The sequence below is a fragment of the Liolophura sinensis genome, chromosome 8 (genome assembly GCF_032854445.1).
Source record: "Liolophura sinensis isolate JHLJ2023 chromosome 8, CUHK_Ljap_v2, whole genome shotgun sequence".
NCBI classification, from domain to species: Eukaryota; Metazoa; Mollusca; class Polyplacophora; order Chitonida; family Chitonidae; genus Liolophura; species Liolophura sinensis.
The window spans coordinates 48,295,571-48,312,565 of NC_088302.1; the positions used below are offsets into that span (position 1 = coordinate 48,295,571).

The 16,995-nt window shown below is 38.7% G+C and overlaps 1 protein-coding gene across 2 annotated transcripts; it reads left to right on the forward strand.

Annotated features, from left to right (window-relative positions):
- The first annotated feature begins 38 nt into the window (after positions 1-38).
- LOC135473104 (proton-coupled zinc antiporter SLC30A5-like) lies at positions 39-16,639 on the forward strand. 2 transcript variants are annotated; one of them, XM_064752922.1, is made up of 17 exons: positions 39-120; positions 1,677-1,891; positions 2,884-3,006; positions 3,732-3,798; positions 4,103-4,188; positions 6,901-6,988; positions 7,657-7,744; positions 9,253-9,329; positions 10,399-10,569; positions 10,919-11,207; positions 11,761-11,966; positions 12,340-12,497; positions 13,063-13,192; positions 13,803-14,037; positions 14,416-14,642; positions 15,457-15,585; positions 16,420-16,639. In XM_064752922.1, the coding sequence occupies exons 2-17, from the start codon at positions 1,833-1,835 to the stop codon at positions 16,597-16,599; spliced, it is 2,313 nt and encodes a 770-aa protein (XP_064608992.1). In that variant the 5' UTR covers positions 39-120; positions 1,677-1,832; the 3' UTR covers positions 16,600-16,639. The 2 variants fall into 2 exon arrangements, with proteins under 2 accessions (XP_064608992.1, XP_064608991.1); XM_064752921.1 differs by having other exon boundaries at positions 45-156.
- Positions 16,640-16,995: the final 356 nt, after the last annotated feature.

The window sequence follows — 16,995 nt, forward strand, 5'->3', positions numbered from 1 at the left end:
ACACATCGCAGGCGCGATATAGAAAACAACTTCCGGCACATTTGCCATCGTGGACTAAAATGATGTGGTTTGACACCTAGAAAACATGTGAAATTATTGTGCTATCGAACGGAAAGTGATGTAAGATAGTTTCTAAAATTACAGAATTCTTGCGAGGTATAACTTTTGGGCAATTTTGTTATTGTGATAATTTTTTGACACTTAAAGTTTTCCATAAACAACCGGTAGGTCTACTCACTTGCATTTGACGACTACCGGTACTACATGTAAATGTTTGTAGCCTATGTAGTGTTACTTAATATCATTTAATCCTTGTGTATTAAAATACACAGTTCTGCAGTAGTTGAAATACAACCGATGTAGATGGAAATTAACAAAGTTTACCGAGTGATTTGATCGAGTGATGCATGACTTTTATATTTGTTCTGGCGCTCGCATACTCATGGCTAGGCACCATTCACCCTGGTAGGATGTTTTGTAAAGTATCGGGGAAATATTTGATTACTATCTCCACTCCCACACCTACCGTGATTCCGTCTACCTGATTGACCTAATCATGTTGACGTCTGTTGAGAATCTGACAACATGTAAAAATATATCACAACATTATTTAGGTTCCAATCTGTAGAACTGCTCAGCACGTAAAGGTGGACAACAGTGTTGTTTTGAAAGCTAATTGTTGAGTGAAGTAAAAGTATGAAGGGCCAGATGCTTTTGAAATGACAAGAAATTGACACTGTGACTGTGAGGGTTTTTTTTCACCACCTAAACATCAACCACTGATGCACATGCACCACGAGCAAAAACAATAGCTACATGTGTCTGACATTTGTGAGCAGGGCACAGAAGCGAGGTATGGAATTACCACTTGTATACACCACGGAATTAGATAAAAATTGTCCGGAAGACCACGAAGCCGCCAACAAATGTAATTCACTTGTCTTTTGCCGATTAGACATAAAGTTTTTCTTGTATTTTAATTTTACTGAATATGTCGGTGGAAGGCTCTGTTCCCATATACATATTTTACTATGGACAGCTTCTCGGCTGTGAACTATACCTCACCTTATGTTAAAAGTTCACAGCCAAATTTCTTGGCTACCCCAACCCGGGCCTGTTCAGTTACTCCATTAAAATGTTTTAAGTTCATAGACCGCCAGACTGATAAAATCCTGAGCTGTCGATCATCCCAAAGGTAAATATCCATCCATATTTCAGCAAGTTCAACTTTGCCACTAGCTTGAACTTCACAAAGATGGCTGCCCATCACACACAACATCTGGGTTCCTGGGGTACACATGCCCACCATTTGCATTTGCGGGGTCCAGGAACAATACAGGATAACCACTGTACTCAGAATACAACAGACAAAAGACAGTGACAATGGGAACCCCATTATCAATATTTAACTCACTCAGCTATAACAAGTAACTTTTGACATATAGATTACAAATTATATGACTGTTGCTAGTCCAAATTATTTGACTAGAACTTACATTAAATGATAAGGGTTAGATCATTATCAACAGTTAGATCATTATCAACAGTTTAGAGCTGTTGTATATATAGTGTCTTAGTGTATGTGATAAAAACACCTTGTTAACTTCTTTACTGACAACAGTGTACTGCGGCATGTAAAAATTGATGCTACCTGTTCTTCTTGTGTCTATTTACAGCATCTTCTGATGAAGATTATTCATCCTGTGGATGTGGTCAGCAGCATAAATTCAGTTATGAAATGGGCTGATTATGCAAATTCATGAAAGCAGAGAATGCAGGGAATAGAATTAGTGGTCTGAACTTTTATCAGAAGTGCCAGTACAACAAGAACAATGCATGACGATTTTGGATCCAACATATTGCCATCAAGGGCTATATACCCTTCTTCAAGGTAATGAAGGTTAAAAGTTAGCTAACTGAGAGTGGCTTCATGATCTGATGATCTCTATCCAAAAGTTGTGCACTCTGTAATAAATCCTATTACTTAATCACTATAGATTGGGACTTCTATAGAGCACCCAGTTTTCTTAGGCAGCCTCTGGACAGTTGACTAATTTGATACTCTGTCCCATGGCCTCCTTACCTCCCTTTAGACATGGACTGCTTGTGTGGCCTAATGGTTACCATAAGAGTGTCTGTCTCAGGATCAAACTCCGGGCACATACCAAATTCTGAAAAGTTAGAGCAGGAAACAGGACTGGTTGGCCTTTTGTCAGTATGATGTGTCTTGTGTCTTCAACATGATACTTTAGTGGCGTCAGCACTTTGATGGCATGGACTTGCCCAGCCACAAGAAGACACAATATATGTACACACACTTATGACTCCTCGTCTTCATATGACTGAAAAATTTTTAAGTCCAAAAGCATGCATACAATTTCATCCATACATATTTTTGGAAATGGTACTGCTGCTCCTGCAAGTATGCAAAGTAAGTGCAGTTCTTTGTTACAGACTAAATTGATTTATTAAAAACCAGGTATGACATGCACAGGTATTGCAGATTTACAGGTTATGTCAGGTGTATTAATTATGAAAATGCTGCTTGAAGGTAAGTCATTATTTCTCAACTGTTAATTTGTTAAATTGCATTACATGATGATGTAGGTGTTGGCACAGTTGACCCATAAGCTCGTTACCAACAGGTTACAAGTTCAAATCCACCTTCTATCTGTGTTATTAACACATATTTTAGGTAGTTAATGAAAGGCAGTGATTTGGACCTTGTTTGGACACAAAGTTGTCAAACAGCCAAATTTTTGTTTGAACCAATGTCTTTGTACACTCTAGCTACAACAGATACATGGGTACATATGTATATGGCTGCAAATCATTGCAAGGGTGTGAATGTGTGCAGAATTTTGTCTTATCTTTTGATTTCAGGCTGATGATCTACCTAGGGCTGCTAGGATTATCCAAGTTCTTCCGAGCATTTGGACTTTTTCTGTCTTATGACTTGCTGAAGGTCATTCATGTGGTGCAGTTCTTATGTACAATCAAAGCTGCGTAAGTTCATTTAATTTAAAATTTTAATACAGTCATCACCAATATTTATTACAACAAAGACATTTAATTTCTGACTGTGAAACAGTCATCCTGTGGCCAGTATTTCAAGTGACACCTGAATTCACCACCTAGGAGTTATACATGTAGTCTCACAGCCAGTATTTATGCAGGTGTTGAGATTTCAGTGTTTTATCTCTACTGAATAGATGTACTCTACAGTGATAAGAAAAATTTTTTATCATTTGTACAATTTTAATAAGCGTTTAGCTTAAGACAATTTTGGTGTCTTCCTCCCCAACCGTATGTGGGAAGGTCTGTCAGCAACTTGCTGATGGTCGTGGGTTTTCCCTGGGCTCTGCCCACTTTCCTCCCACCATAATGATGGCCACCGTCCTTTAAGGGAAATATTCTTGAGTTCGGTGTAAAACACCAATCAAATAAATAAATAAATAAGACAATTTTGAGTCAGCCAGGGGATGGTCATGTGTTTCCCCCGTCATAATACTGGCCGTCGTCATATAAGTGAAATATTCTTGAGTATGGCTTAAAATACCTATCAAAGAAATAAACAAATTAGACAGTTTTGGCCTTTTTTGTTTTTGAATTTTGCTTTAGTAATTTCCTTGAATTCATTTTTCTGTTGTTAGTATATCAGGTATGTTTAATAATGTCTAAGGTGTTACAGGGATTTCCATATTATGATTTGTTTCTTGTTGGGTTTACAGAGCAGCTCTTCCACTGATATTTCTACAGAAGCCTTTCTCCACAGGAAAGAGAATTACCAAGAATCAAGTAAGTTGTTTTCTGTTGTTCATCAGGACTTTCACCTGCCCTGTCAGATTTTGTAGTTCATTGAGAATAGAGTACCATATCACATTTCCATCAGCTTTTTTTGTTTTAGCTATATTGTTCTCAAAGTAAAACAGGTATATTAGATTCACCACATGCATGTACTAAGTGGATACTAGTTGGAGAGAATTAAATGTATTAAAGAAAATTCAAATAGAGTTGAATTGACCTAAGATTTTAAGGCTAAGTTTGAATAGAGGGTTTGCTCAAGTTAATCTTAAGACTTGCTTCAATGTTTGATTTTCAGTGGTTGAGGATTTTTCGACATGCATTCTTCGGGAGCAGCATCAACCTGTTGTGGTTGTTTGGATTGACATTATGTGGGCCTCTCAGGTAACATTTGGTCATATATTAAGAACATGTCAGGGCTCTTGTTGTATTCGGCCTCAACATTATCCTAATGCTGAAGTGCCGTAAAGCCACGGATACATCATTCATCCTCTTGTGTGCTGGAGTGATCACTTTGAGTGGTTAATCGCAAAAAAACACCTTTAACAACCAATAAGCTGGAAAACAAACTCAGGCCGTCCACTCGGAACATCAGATCACTCAGCACGCAAAGCCATCAAAGGCCCATGCTGTGAGTGGTGCTGACCTTCGACTAAGCTCAGCGTGATGAATGTAAATAATCAGTGTGGACATCTTTGGCTAGCTTGCATTGGGTATATCAACACTGCATGAAGTTAGTATTAGTATGGCTTTGTTGTTTACCTTTTCATAAAATCAGCAAGATCATCAAGATACATCACCCGGTTTGAATTGTAACGTCTACATACAAAAAGTTGGCTATATGAAACAACTTCCATGTAATGCTAGCGACATCCAACACACACACAAAGATACAGTTGTGGTGGAGCTGATCTTAATTCCTTAGAATATAAAAGTAGCGAAAATGATCTATAATTTCATAATGCAGATGATTCTCGAAAAGCAAATATGTCAAGATGCCCTACACTTACAGTGAAGGGAAAACTACAGGCCATTCGCTATGCTGAGGCTCATGGTAACCGCGCCACTGGACAAGAGTTCTCCATGTGCGAGAGTAATGTCAGGCACTGGCGGCAGATGTAAAGTAAACTGGAGAAGATGTTCATGAACCAAGGAAGCAGCCCTCAGTTCCCCGAGGGAAAAAAGAAAGGAAGGCTTGGCTGTTTCAGCAGTGGAAATCAATATAAGAGCCTTGACACTGGCCAAATGCACTCGGAAGGCATATACATTGTGGGTGCATAAACTCATGCACAGGAATAATCTAGGACAAAGGTTGCCCAAAAACTTCCTATGGATTATGTGGAGAAGGTGATGCATTTTCAGAAATTCATTGTCCGGAAAACAGGATATTATGCTTTGGACCAGATCAGCAATGCAGATCAAATGCCAACTCCTATGGATTTTGAAAAGAAGCTGATGAATTTTCAGAAATGCATTATCCATGAACAGAAAATGAGATATCGTGCGTTGGAACAGATCAGTAATGCAGATCAAATGCCACTGACCTTTGACCTATCAGCGGATACATCCATTTCATTGCGGGGGGTCTAAAACAGTGTCAATCTGTACTACTGGAAATGAAAAAAAAGGATTTACGGTTATGCTTACCTGTGCTGATGGTGGGAAACTACAACCATAAAGCATCTTCAAGAAGAAGACACTTCCCAAATTACAGTTCCCAGTAGGAATCTTCTTGTTCTAGACGTCTTTAGGTGTCTTAAATCTGACAATGCTTTGGATGCTACAATGGACAATGAGCCTGCTAAACACTGCGATAAAGGTGACAGAAGCGAGGGGTGGGGGTGTGGGGTTGGTGAGGAATGTCCTGCATTCAACGTTGCTGATGCTATGACACTGTTCACCCATTCTCCAGTTTGTAGAACAAAATTGGAAGTATGAAGAAGGTCTTTTGACAGGTACATTTTTATTTAAGGAATGGCAGTGGATTGCTCCTCTCCACTGTATTACATGTATATGTTGAAAGTTCTCGAATATAGTGTTCAACACATGTACCACTGGACTAAATACGTTGGAACATATTGAGATTGAAGATTTTCTTGTGTAAAGATGCTCTGAGACAGGAACAAGTACACCGGCTTGTGATGAAGATTGTCTATCCACAGCAGTATCATAGAAACCAGCCGATCCTGAATGGAAGAGCTATGTTAGTTACAATACATGTGGTTTGTGCGTGCTACAACTGTATTCACTTTTAGTTGTTCAATTTAAATCACAAAAAATTTCGCAGTAGTACTGTACTAGATGTTTTACAGTATCAAATGAAGCAAACACTAAAAAAGGGAAATCAAAACAGCATGTTACACTACATGTATTGTAAACCAATTTTTAGTCACGTTCTTTCAACTCTGCATGTGAACAGTGTGTGGCTGTAGTGGTGTGCAGATAGTTCTTTAAGGAACTCTAACTCTGCATGTGAACAGTGTGTGGCTGTAGTGGTGTGCAGATAGTTCTTTCAGGAACCCTGACTTTCTCTTCCTCAAGGCTAAAACAGAAAAGCTGACCCTGAGATGAAAAATATTCTACACCAAATTCTGCATCAACTATCCATAAAATTAAAAAAATAAATATAAATAAGAATTATTAACTGTAAAAATTTAAGAATTGACATGCAGAAATAACCAGTATGTTAAAGACCATTTAACTCACTGATCAGATGAATAGGAAAAATTAATATGAAGGGGCCTCTGTGGCTCAGTCGGTTAGCGCGCTAGCGCAGCGTAATGACCCAGGAGCCTCTCACCAATGCGGTCGCTGTGAGTTCAAGTCCAGTTCATGCTGGCTTCCTCTCCGGCCGTACATGGGAAGGTCTGTCACAAACCTGCAGATGGTTGTGGGTTTCCGCCGGGCTCTGCCCGGTTTCCTCCCACCATAATGCTGGCCTCCATCGTATAAGTGAAATATTCTTGAGTACGGCGTAAAACACCAATCAAATAAATAAATAAATAAATAAATAAATTAATATGAATGAAAAATATTGGTACAAGTTTAGTCATTTAAGTATGGTTATTAGTTTTGCACATTTCTATCTTGTTACAGAACAATAGCCTTGTTTGAACACAGTGATCTTGTTGTCATAGCAGCTGCTAGTGCAATGTTTTCTAATAATGGAGGTGGCCCCTCAAAGGTAAGGTTACTGCTGCATGAGTTTGTTTAGATATTGTGTCTGGGATATGGATCTGTTTATGAAACATTCCAAAACAATCCCTGCCATGAATATGTTCACCAGGAAAGCTTGAATGACTGCATAACAATTCATGTACATGTGTATTAAATGATTCATTTATTAACTCATACCATTCAAGCAGTGTACCTTGAAAAAAGGAAGACAGGAAAAGTACATTAAGAGATTAATGGATAAATATTTTGGTAAATGGTAAATGCCTATTTGCTCCTGTAACAGATCTCTTGGGAAAGTGAAATCTGATCAGGAATGTGCCAGTGTTTTACACAGTTTCCAGTTAAATCTTATCAAATGAAATCTTCACTAAAATGTTTGCATCTTTAAACTGACTTTCTATATTCATACTTAAATTTACACACTATTTTGTCACTGCTCTAATATGAAATTGTTAAAAATCTGTTTTAGAACCTCCAAACCAAATTCATTGCATTCCAACATAAATGAGTGGGACATTTGATATATATGTATACTTCACTGGTGGGGCAATTAAATTTGGCACTTTTCTCCAAAATTAAAATACCAGTGGAGAAATTCTTCATAGACTGTATTTTGTATGTTTTACATATTGCATGTTGTAAATGCGTGATTATGAAGTATGTATTTGTTTTCAGTTGCGAGGTGCTCTGATCATGTTGATGGGTGTGGTAGGACTGCTGCTCTTTGACCATGATGACAAGTTGATAGTAGAGCATCATGAATGTATCCTTTGAGGTTTTGTGTACATGTATATACCTGTAGAAGACATGCCTATAACTGATGAGATTATGTGTGTGATTCTTACATGTAGCTTGCCGACCGTTCGTTGGCCTGCTAGTCAAAGCATCCGCCTCGATGTCGGGAAGACCCAGGATCAATCCCAGGTAGGGTTATAGCAAAGAAATGGTATTTGTTGCTGCCTCTAATGGCTTTCAGCACTGAGAGGCTGGAGTGAGGAAACATGACTGGTCGTACAGGTGTCAGTGTAATGTGACTGGGTGGGGTGTCATGTCTGGTGTCTTTGGCATCATACTTCAGTGGCAGCAGCACTTTGGTGGCACCCTGCCACAAGAAGACCCATACATGTAGACACACCTAATGACTCCTTTTGGTCATATGACTGAAAAATTGTTAAGTATGATGTTAAACCCCAAGCATTCATTCATTCTTTATAGCTTGTTTGTGCTTTGCCAATCGCCATTAACAGGGAAAGCATTGTTCAAGTAAATGCTACGCGTGGTATCTTGAAAAGCACTGCATGTGTGAGTTTAGGTTTTAGATACATGTAGAGCACAATAACACGAGCGGTACATTTCATGGTTGATTCAATATGGGCATTATAAATACTATAATTTACAAAATTCATGACAAAGTTTATTGTGTATTAGAATCCATGTTAAAGTATATTTTATGGTTGGTATCTCAAAAAGTGCCGTGTGTATTGAGCTGAGGTTTTGCATATATGTAAAGCACCTAACAAAATGGGGATTTTCCATCCTTGGAGCCTTGCTACTAAATCCAAGTTATACCTATTGTTGATTAAGATTACTGAATAGCCTGTATTCACAAGTCAGAAAGATGGAATATCACATTTTAGTCAACAAAAGTAAGTTAGTTCGATATACTTAGAGTGTAATTTAGCATGTTTGTTCTTGCTTAACAAATGTGTCCAGTCAGTTAATCCATCATTTCTGGGAAACAAATGGTAATTTGGCAGTCAGTTACATACTGCCCTGCTTGAATATGAAATGTAGAACCTTAAAATGCTTTAATACTTTTCTGTTGTAAATTACTACATTCTTTACAACATGGAACTATTTGTTAATATTAGTTACATGGTTACTCAGTGATGTCATACACAGATGTATGGTGTCAGTAAACTCATATATCGTCATATAACCCAACATGAGGATTATTTGCACCACATATTTGCGTATCCTATCACTGAGTAACCGCATAATGAATTTATCCTGCTAAGACCCATCAGTTGAGTGCAGAAAACCAATGTATAGGTGAATCACTTGAGCGATGTGACCATTGTATGGACAACCAAACGAAGGGAAATAACCTACTAAGGAGACACATTTGATGTCACCTGCAGGATTTGAGAATGTATCTGTACCCCATGTTGTTTTTCCAGGGAAAGGTTGAGTATTTTGCCTGATGTGGGATAATGAATGTTACACATATGTCTTGTCCCCTGTACCCAGTTAACCTTAACTAGTATTCAGCTGAACATACCCACAGCAGTTTTATCACCCACATCTTCAACCATATTGTAGAGTTCTTTGGGTGGTCAGATCACAAGGTGAGCCCTCAGCTGGACATTACCTGAACAAGCACATCAGTGTATCAGGGTCCAGTGTTGTGCTAAGCTTTATCATTGGGTGGTCAGATCACAAGGTGAGCCCTCAGCTGAACATTACCTGAACAAGCACATCACTGTGTCAGGGTCCAGTCTTGTGCTAAGCTTAATCTTTGGCTGATCAGATCACAAGATGAGCCCTCAGCTGGACATTACCTGAACAAGCACATCACTGTGTCAGGGTCCAGTCTTGTGCTAAGCTTTATCATTGGGTGGTCAGATCACAAGGTGAGCCCTCAGCTGGACATTACCTGAACAAGAACATCACTGTGTCAGGGTCCAGTCTTGTGCTAAGCTCTGTCTTCATCATTGTGATCTGGAGGATACACACGGTGTATATTTAAGACATATAATGAACTGGCAGCACAGGTAAATTAGGGCAAAATTCATGTCAGTGATCCCAGTAACTTTGGTATATACACATACATAACACATGTACATGTATGCTTACGTATTCGTATGTTTCCATATTGATCATGACTTGTGGGCTTCAGATGCCGCGGGGGGTTAGCACGCCACAATGACCCAGGAGCCTCTCACCAATGTGGTCGCTGTGAGGTGAAGTCCAGCTCATGCTGGCTTCCTCTCAGACTGTCAGTGGGAAGGTCTTCCGGCAACCTCCGGATGGTCATGGGTTTCCCCCAGGCTCTGTCTGGTTTCCTCCCACCATAATGCTGGCCACCATTGTGTAAGTGTAATATTCTTGAGAACAGCATAAAACACCCATCAAATAAATAAATAATTTGATCATGACTTAATTGTGATGTCAAATCCTAACAGGAGTGAACGTTTTGATGATGTGTATTAAAAGTGACAGGAGATGCCATAGGTACCTTGCATTTATCACCAAGAGATTAAAACCAGCTAGAGTATTGCTGTATTTTGGTCTGTCTGTATATTTGCAAGTTAGGATTAACCACATAAGACATTATGAAAAGATGATAATGGGAAGATATGAACTACATGTAGTTATATGTTGTCAGCTGTGATGTTTTATTGTTTTACCCACCAGGGAGGTGTTGTCCTTCTCTTCCTCACCCTGTGTCTACAGTCAGGCTATAACAGTGCTGCTAAGAAACTCTCTGTGGACGTGGGAGGAGCGAAGAGACTTCATGCCCTCTCCACCCTCGTCTCTTCCTTCATTCTCTTCCCCTGGGCAATGTTTATATACTTCACAAGGGAGGTAAGTCAGCCATCCATTTGACCTGAAGTATTACATTTGAAACATGGCAGTAATTTGCACGATAGGATGTGTGTTGTGAAGTGATTTGGAGGTTTATGTTGTATTTAGCAACCTCTGTGGTAAAGTAAAACATGTAACTACGTAAGTGGCAGTGTTAAATTACACAAAGCTTTCTAAACATTTCATTTTGGAAAGGACTCAAAAGCCTCAACATCTTGTCAGACCAATATATATAGTTTCGTCCCACCCTAGACATCCACGGCTATTTAATCCAGATGACTGAAGGATTTTTATAGCCAGCACAGTTATTCTGACTTTAGAGTTACTTGTTACTTCTTATGCTTTTCAGAGTGAAATCGAGTCCTGGACATCAATGATTATCCCCCTTGGCCTGGTGGTGTTTTCCTTGCTGGTGGTGGACTTCTATGTAGAGGCTGTGGCTATCAACCACCTGCAGCCCCAGAAGACGGCAAAGTACGGAGCATATGCTATCTTGGTCAGTGCCTTGTTCCTGGGGCTAAGCTGGAATCACCCTCTGATGACTCAGATCACAACGATGAACAAACTACAGGAGATCATCACTGAGGACCATGTCCTGTCGGGAGGGGTCATCTTCAGTGTGGGGGCCTTCATGTTAGGTGAGGCAGCATCTTGGGAGCCATGATAATGTGTGCCCGATTATAGGTTAGGCATCATTATAATAAACTGGGGAAATCTGTGGAGCCATATTGGATTCAGGATGGTGTTAATACCGTATCCCTGGCTAGGTGTTTTTATCAGGATCCCTTTTGTCTCTGGCACAGTGTTAATAGATAGGTAGTAGAAATTGCCATCCTGCACCTTTTTTGAGCATTGTACCATTGCACCCTGCCCGTTTTGAGTTCTCTGTTATACTGCTATTGTACAGGGTTTGTGTGGGTTTCTTTCACCATGAGTTTCTCCTTGGCCCGGTTTCCTCTCGCCATAATTCTCATTGCTATTTAATATATCATGTCATGCTAAAAGTGAAATATTCTCAAGATTCCAGAATAAGTGAATGTTGATTTTGAGTATTAAAGGGAAATGTGGTCGACTTGTATAAAAGTTTCTGATACGCTGTGTTTTAACTTGAGCCAATCATTAAATATCTGTGACATTCTGATCCTTGCTGTAAGGGTATTTTTACTGCGACTGTTTTGTCCTCTGTTTCAGCCACTCATATACTTGTCAGCCCTAACAAGGTGGGGAAAGGGAGTTTCATTGGCTACTCATCAGGTGGTTTACCCCTGTACAGCTTCACTGGGGATTACTTACAGAGAACCTCTCACTCTCTCCTCTCTGTGCTCAAAAATGGACTCAAGCAAATCTTAGATGACGCCAACTCCAGAAAAATATTTTACTTTCTATGCATTAATTTGGTAAGATATGGTTTACTGGTTTTAATTTTAACTAAATAATTAAAAAGTGAAGAAAGTGTCATGTTTGTCCCTGTCTGTGACTGATACATGTACTTTTGCAGTTTGTTTGGTATAAAGTGGTTGGCTCCCTCTTGTATCCACTCATATGGATGGTGTTGCATGTTTAAATGAAGTATAATTAGGTGCTGCATAAAATACCAATCTAACAGTTAAATTGTAACTGATAAAACATTACTATGCAAGAATGTATTAAACCTATATATACCCGTGTAACAAACCAGTATTTTCTCAATTAATTCTGCATTTATTTAAATTTCTGTGCACGCCGTCAAATCTCTTCCACATGCTTCCACATCCACATTTTATCATGCAGGGTTTCACATTTGTGGAGTTGTTGTATGGTGTGTGGACAAACAGTCTGGGGCTGATATCTGACGGGTTTCACATGCTGTTTGATTGTTCAGCTCTAGTCATGGGACTGTACGCAGCTGTCATGAGCAGATGGAAGGCCACCAGGATTTTCTCTTACGGGTATGAAGTTATCCTTTAAAATCGTTGTCATTTAACATGACCAACATAACATAAAGACCCTTTGCCTGTTTGAAACATTGGGGTCATATGTTAATAATACTCTCCACATGAGATAAACACATGAACTAATCTGTAACATTGAATCCTTGTATGTTTAAATATCTCTTGTAAACAGTGCATGCCATTTTATTGTAACTGAATAAATATGGGATGCTTATTGTTTATGTTTAGTGATCTATATTGCTTGCGAAAAAGTAGTCATATTTCCATTGAGCACTATTGAATTAATTTCTGCGATCTGAACACATCAGTTACGTCTTTTGCGGAATTTATCAGAGTGTTTTCTGTAAATGTTTCCATGTTTTGATCAGTAGGTATTACCAGTTTCACAGTTACATTTGTTCAGAATGGGGATTATGTCTGAGTGTTTCAGTTAAGACTAAGTGCTGCAAAATGTTATTCATTTACTCCATACTTTGTGTCTGTGCTTTAAGCATACACTATCAAATTATAATTTCTTTTGACTTTACCAAACCTTTATATTTGTGTATTGTATTGTTCCCAGGTATGACAGAGCCGAAGTCTTGTCTGGCTTTATCAATGGACTTTTTCTTGTGGTCATTGCTTTCTTTGTCTTCACGGCTGCCCTAGGTCGTCTTGTGGAGCCTCCAGAGATCAGAACAGAAAGATTACTTGTAAGTTACAGTTACAACATGGTCTGTGTACAATAACTGTATAAATGCAGGTGTAATTAGTTGATGATCATTGCACAGATCTGCCTTCAGGTATTTCCTTTTGACAGATGGATTGGAAGGACATGAGCTGTCACTCTCAAATCACTCCTTACATGTAGGAGTACATGCATAGTGGTTTTTACACTGCACTTTGAAAGTTGAAATATATTTTGTTTCAGTCTGTGATTCAACGAAGATCCATTGTTGTTTACTTCTTTATTTGGGTACCCTCTTAAGTGACTAGCTTAGGGAGAATATGCAAAAATCTTGAGCATTTCAATGACAAAATTTCAAAGTTTCCATTAGATGAAATCACATGTCAAACACTTCAGCCCTGAAGTGTCGCTTGGTGATAAAATCTCCTGTCTGTTTTCAGGATATGCTCATATTAGTATATTAGAAAAGGAACAGGAGATGTTTTATAATGTGGTGGAGTGGTAAAGAATGAATGGTTTTACACCATCTCAGCAATATGACAGCCATTACATTTCAGAAGTACTTATATTAGATACCGATATATAGGTATATATACATAACACATACTGAAGTGAATTGAAACTTATTATTTCAGACTGTCTCAGTAATTGGTTTATGTGTGAATCTTGTGGGCATTATGGCTTTCCATAGTTCCCATGGCCATGGCCATGGAGGATCTTCCCATGGTCATGGGCACTCTCATGGCAGCAATCACCATGGCCATTCAGAACGTCACGGTCACAGCCATGGAGGTCACAACCATGGAGGTCACAACCATAGCCACTTGTCATCATCATCAGGGAGCACAGTGCACAATACAAACATGGAAGGTAGGTGGTGTTAGATCTACAGCTCACAGGCTTCTGAGTTTCTACTTTGTATAAAGCTCAGCAATAATTTTAAGTACTATCATTTTTAGAAGATCTCATTATTTGATTAATTTTCCTGAAAACTATTCATGATGACCTGGATTGAAAAATTCAAGTAGCATATTGTGCACTTGGAGCAGCCTTTGCTGCAAATACATGTAGTTTATTATGTACGTGAAAATATAATGTCTTGCCATCTTTTTTTTTTTTGATGGGGATGGGAGAGCAGCTCATAACAGTGATATCAAACTGATATATTAAATTGAAATTAATATGCCGGGTAGTGTCAGTGACATCCGCTCTTCTCTGTTAATCGTTCTTTGTTCACTTCTTTTGTAGGTGTGTTTCTGCATGTTCTTGCTGACACGCTGGGTAGTGTCGGTGTCATCATCTCCACTGTGTTAATTGAACATTTTGGCTGGAACATAGCTGATCCACTGTGTTCACTGTTCATTGCAACCCTCATCTTCATCAGTGTGTTCCCATTGTTAAGAGAGACAGCTGTTATTCTGCTCCTGTGCTCTCCAAGTTCTAAGGAAAGACAGATTGAGGAGGCTCTTCATAAGGTTAGAACCAGTGATGAAACATCTGCTAAACTTTGGCAGAAAGTTTTCAGTTATCTCCCTAGGTTTTACATTGACATTTGCTGGTACGTGTGCATTGAAGATAACAATAATTTCTTGTTAATTCATGTGACTGCTCTAGGTCACAGTGTGACTTTATTTGGTCATACACTGCTTCCTCGAAGTAATGCGCTCATCCGGACCCAAAAGATTCACATCATGTTATAATCGAATCCTGACAAGGGAGATAATTTTTAATGGCTGGATTAAGCAGAAATCTAAACGTGACTGATGACAGTTGAGTGGTACGATTCAAAATGTACACAAGAATTTGAGGTACTTGTGTTGATTGAGTTACCCAGTTTAATAAAACAATAACAGTAATAAAAAATCTTGCTTGTTTCGCAATAAGGTCCTGAAATAATGGAACATTCACATGTGTAAAGCGATCTACCATTGCTTTATCCGCAAATCAGGTGTCTGTTATCTTCGAGAAGGCGAACTTTAGACCTGCATGACAAGAGCATGCCAAGAATTCTTTGCTTTTTTTATGGAATAATGTATTTTGAAGAGAACAAACCTTAATCCGCCTTGACAGTAAGTAAGAAAACAAAAACAGGTAAAATTTGCAGTTGAAGATCATTATCCTGGTGTTGAAAAGCAGCATACAGGTAGTTAAAAGCTCATATAAATTTGATTGAAAAGTAGTAGTTTAGTGAAAATCTGGAAGTATAAAGAATGTCTTGTTCAGAGAACACTCAGGCTATGGGTTAGCAGATACACATAGTAATGTCATTAAACACCGTGTTTTTCCCAGGTGCTACAAGTAGAGGGAGTTCTGGCGTACCGTGACCCCCACTTCTGGAGCCACACGGCCGTGAAGGCCCTGGGTACATTACACGTACAGGTCAGCCCAGAGACCAGTGAGCAGAAGGTTGTCAGTCAGGTATGTAGAGCCACTAATACCCTGACCAGTCATACCTTTGTTATAGTTGCAGGATATAACCCTTTAGCTTCCACTTAGGTTTCCTTCACCTATAAAATTGGCAACTGTCCAATCCTAGAAATCATCGCTTTGTTATAGTGTCGTTCAATGAAGATCTGTTGAAGAAAGGGTTGTTATCTCCCTTTGCATTCCTCTTCAGTTTCCTCCATACATAAAAATGAAAACTGTCCTATGAGTGAAATATTCTTGAGCCATTAAACAGCAGTTAATTAGTACCGTGCCATATATTTGGGGTAGCCCACACAATTGGGGAATTGCCAGTTGGCACTCTGTTATCAATGAAGGTAGAAAAAGTCCAGTGTCAAAAATGTTAGGCAACAACTATTTTTGATCACATTCACTATAACACGAGCATCTGAAAAAAGTGTTTTAAAAAGTCATTTTGAATAGACAAATGATGGAGAAAATTGAGCATCAGAACGTTTGTGAACTGTAAAGTTTATGATGTTTATGAAGTTTCTATAGGGATTAAGAGCCAGTTGTGCCTCTGAAAAAGGGTAAGACAGGTGATCAGTAAATTAATGTCAACAAAGGTTGCCTAACATTTTTTACAAGTCACTTGACACAGTAGGACTGTTTTTACCTTTGCCAACATGAGTCCAAACTCAAAACTCCCCTATTCTAAAGTGCAATTATGTCACATTGTAACAAACTTGTGTGAAATGTATCACAATTTCTGTCTTCAGTACAGGAAATTTTAAGTGAACCATATGAATGAGAAAAGTAAATGAATGAAAATTGACAGAAGCAGTATGTATGTTTTGTTGTTTGTAGGTGACATCAATACTGAAGGAGGCTGAGCTAGCTCATATAACAGTGCAGATAGAGAAGGAGTTATATTTCCAGCATCTGTCAGGCCTTAGTGCCAGTTTTGATCAAATGATGGAATACACTAAGAACTTCAAGGCCCTTAATTTTGATGATGCCGCACTGGCGGCTGTGAAGTCCATATGAAGACTTTATGCACCTAGTTAAGAATTTTCATCATTTGTACTGTGAGCTTGTATAATATTTTTGATTCATGTATTTATGTTCATCATAATGTGATTCAGACAAAATTCAGAGAAATTTGTGGATTGTCCACAAGTCGGAGGCAATCCTGCATACTAATTTAGCTTAATAGTAATATAATGTAATAGGACATACAATGGATTGGTCTTGGCTTGTCATTTCTTCATATTTCTTCAGTCTTATCCATTCATGTCCTGTTTGTGTAAATCAACATAATTATTACGCAAGTGAAAAATCTCCAAGGTTTTCCTCACTGTTTGCCTGTTCTTCTGCATAGCCCATTTTATGTTTTCATTCATATTCGCTGTAGCATTTTGGAGTTAAGCACTTTATCATGTG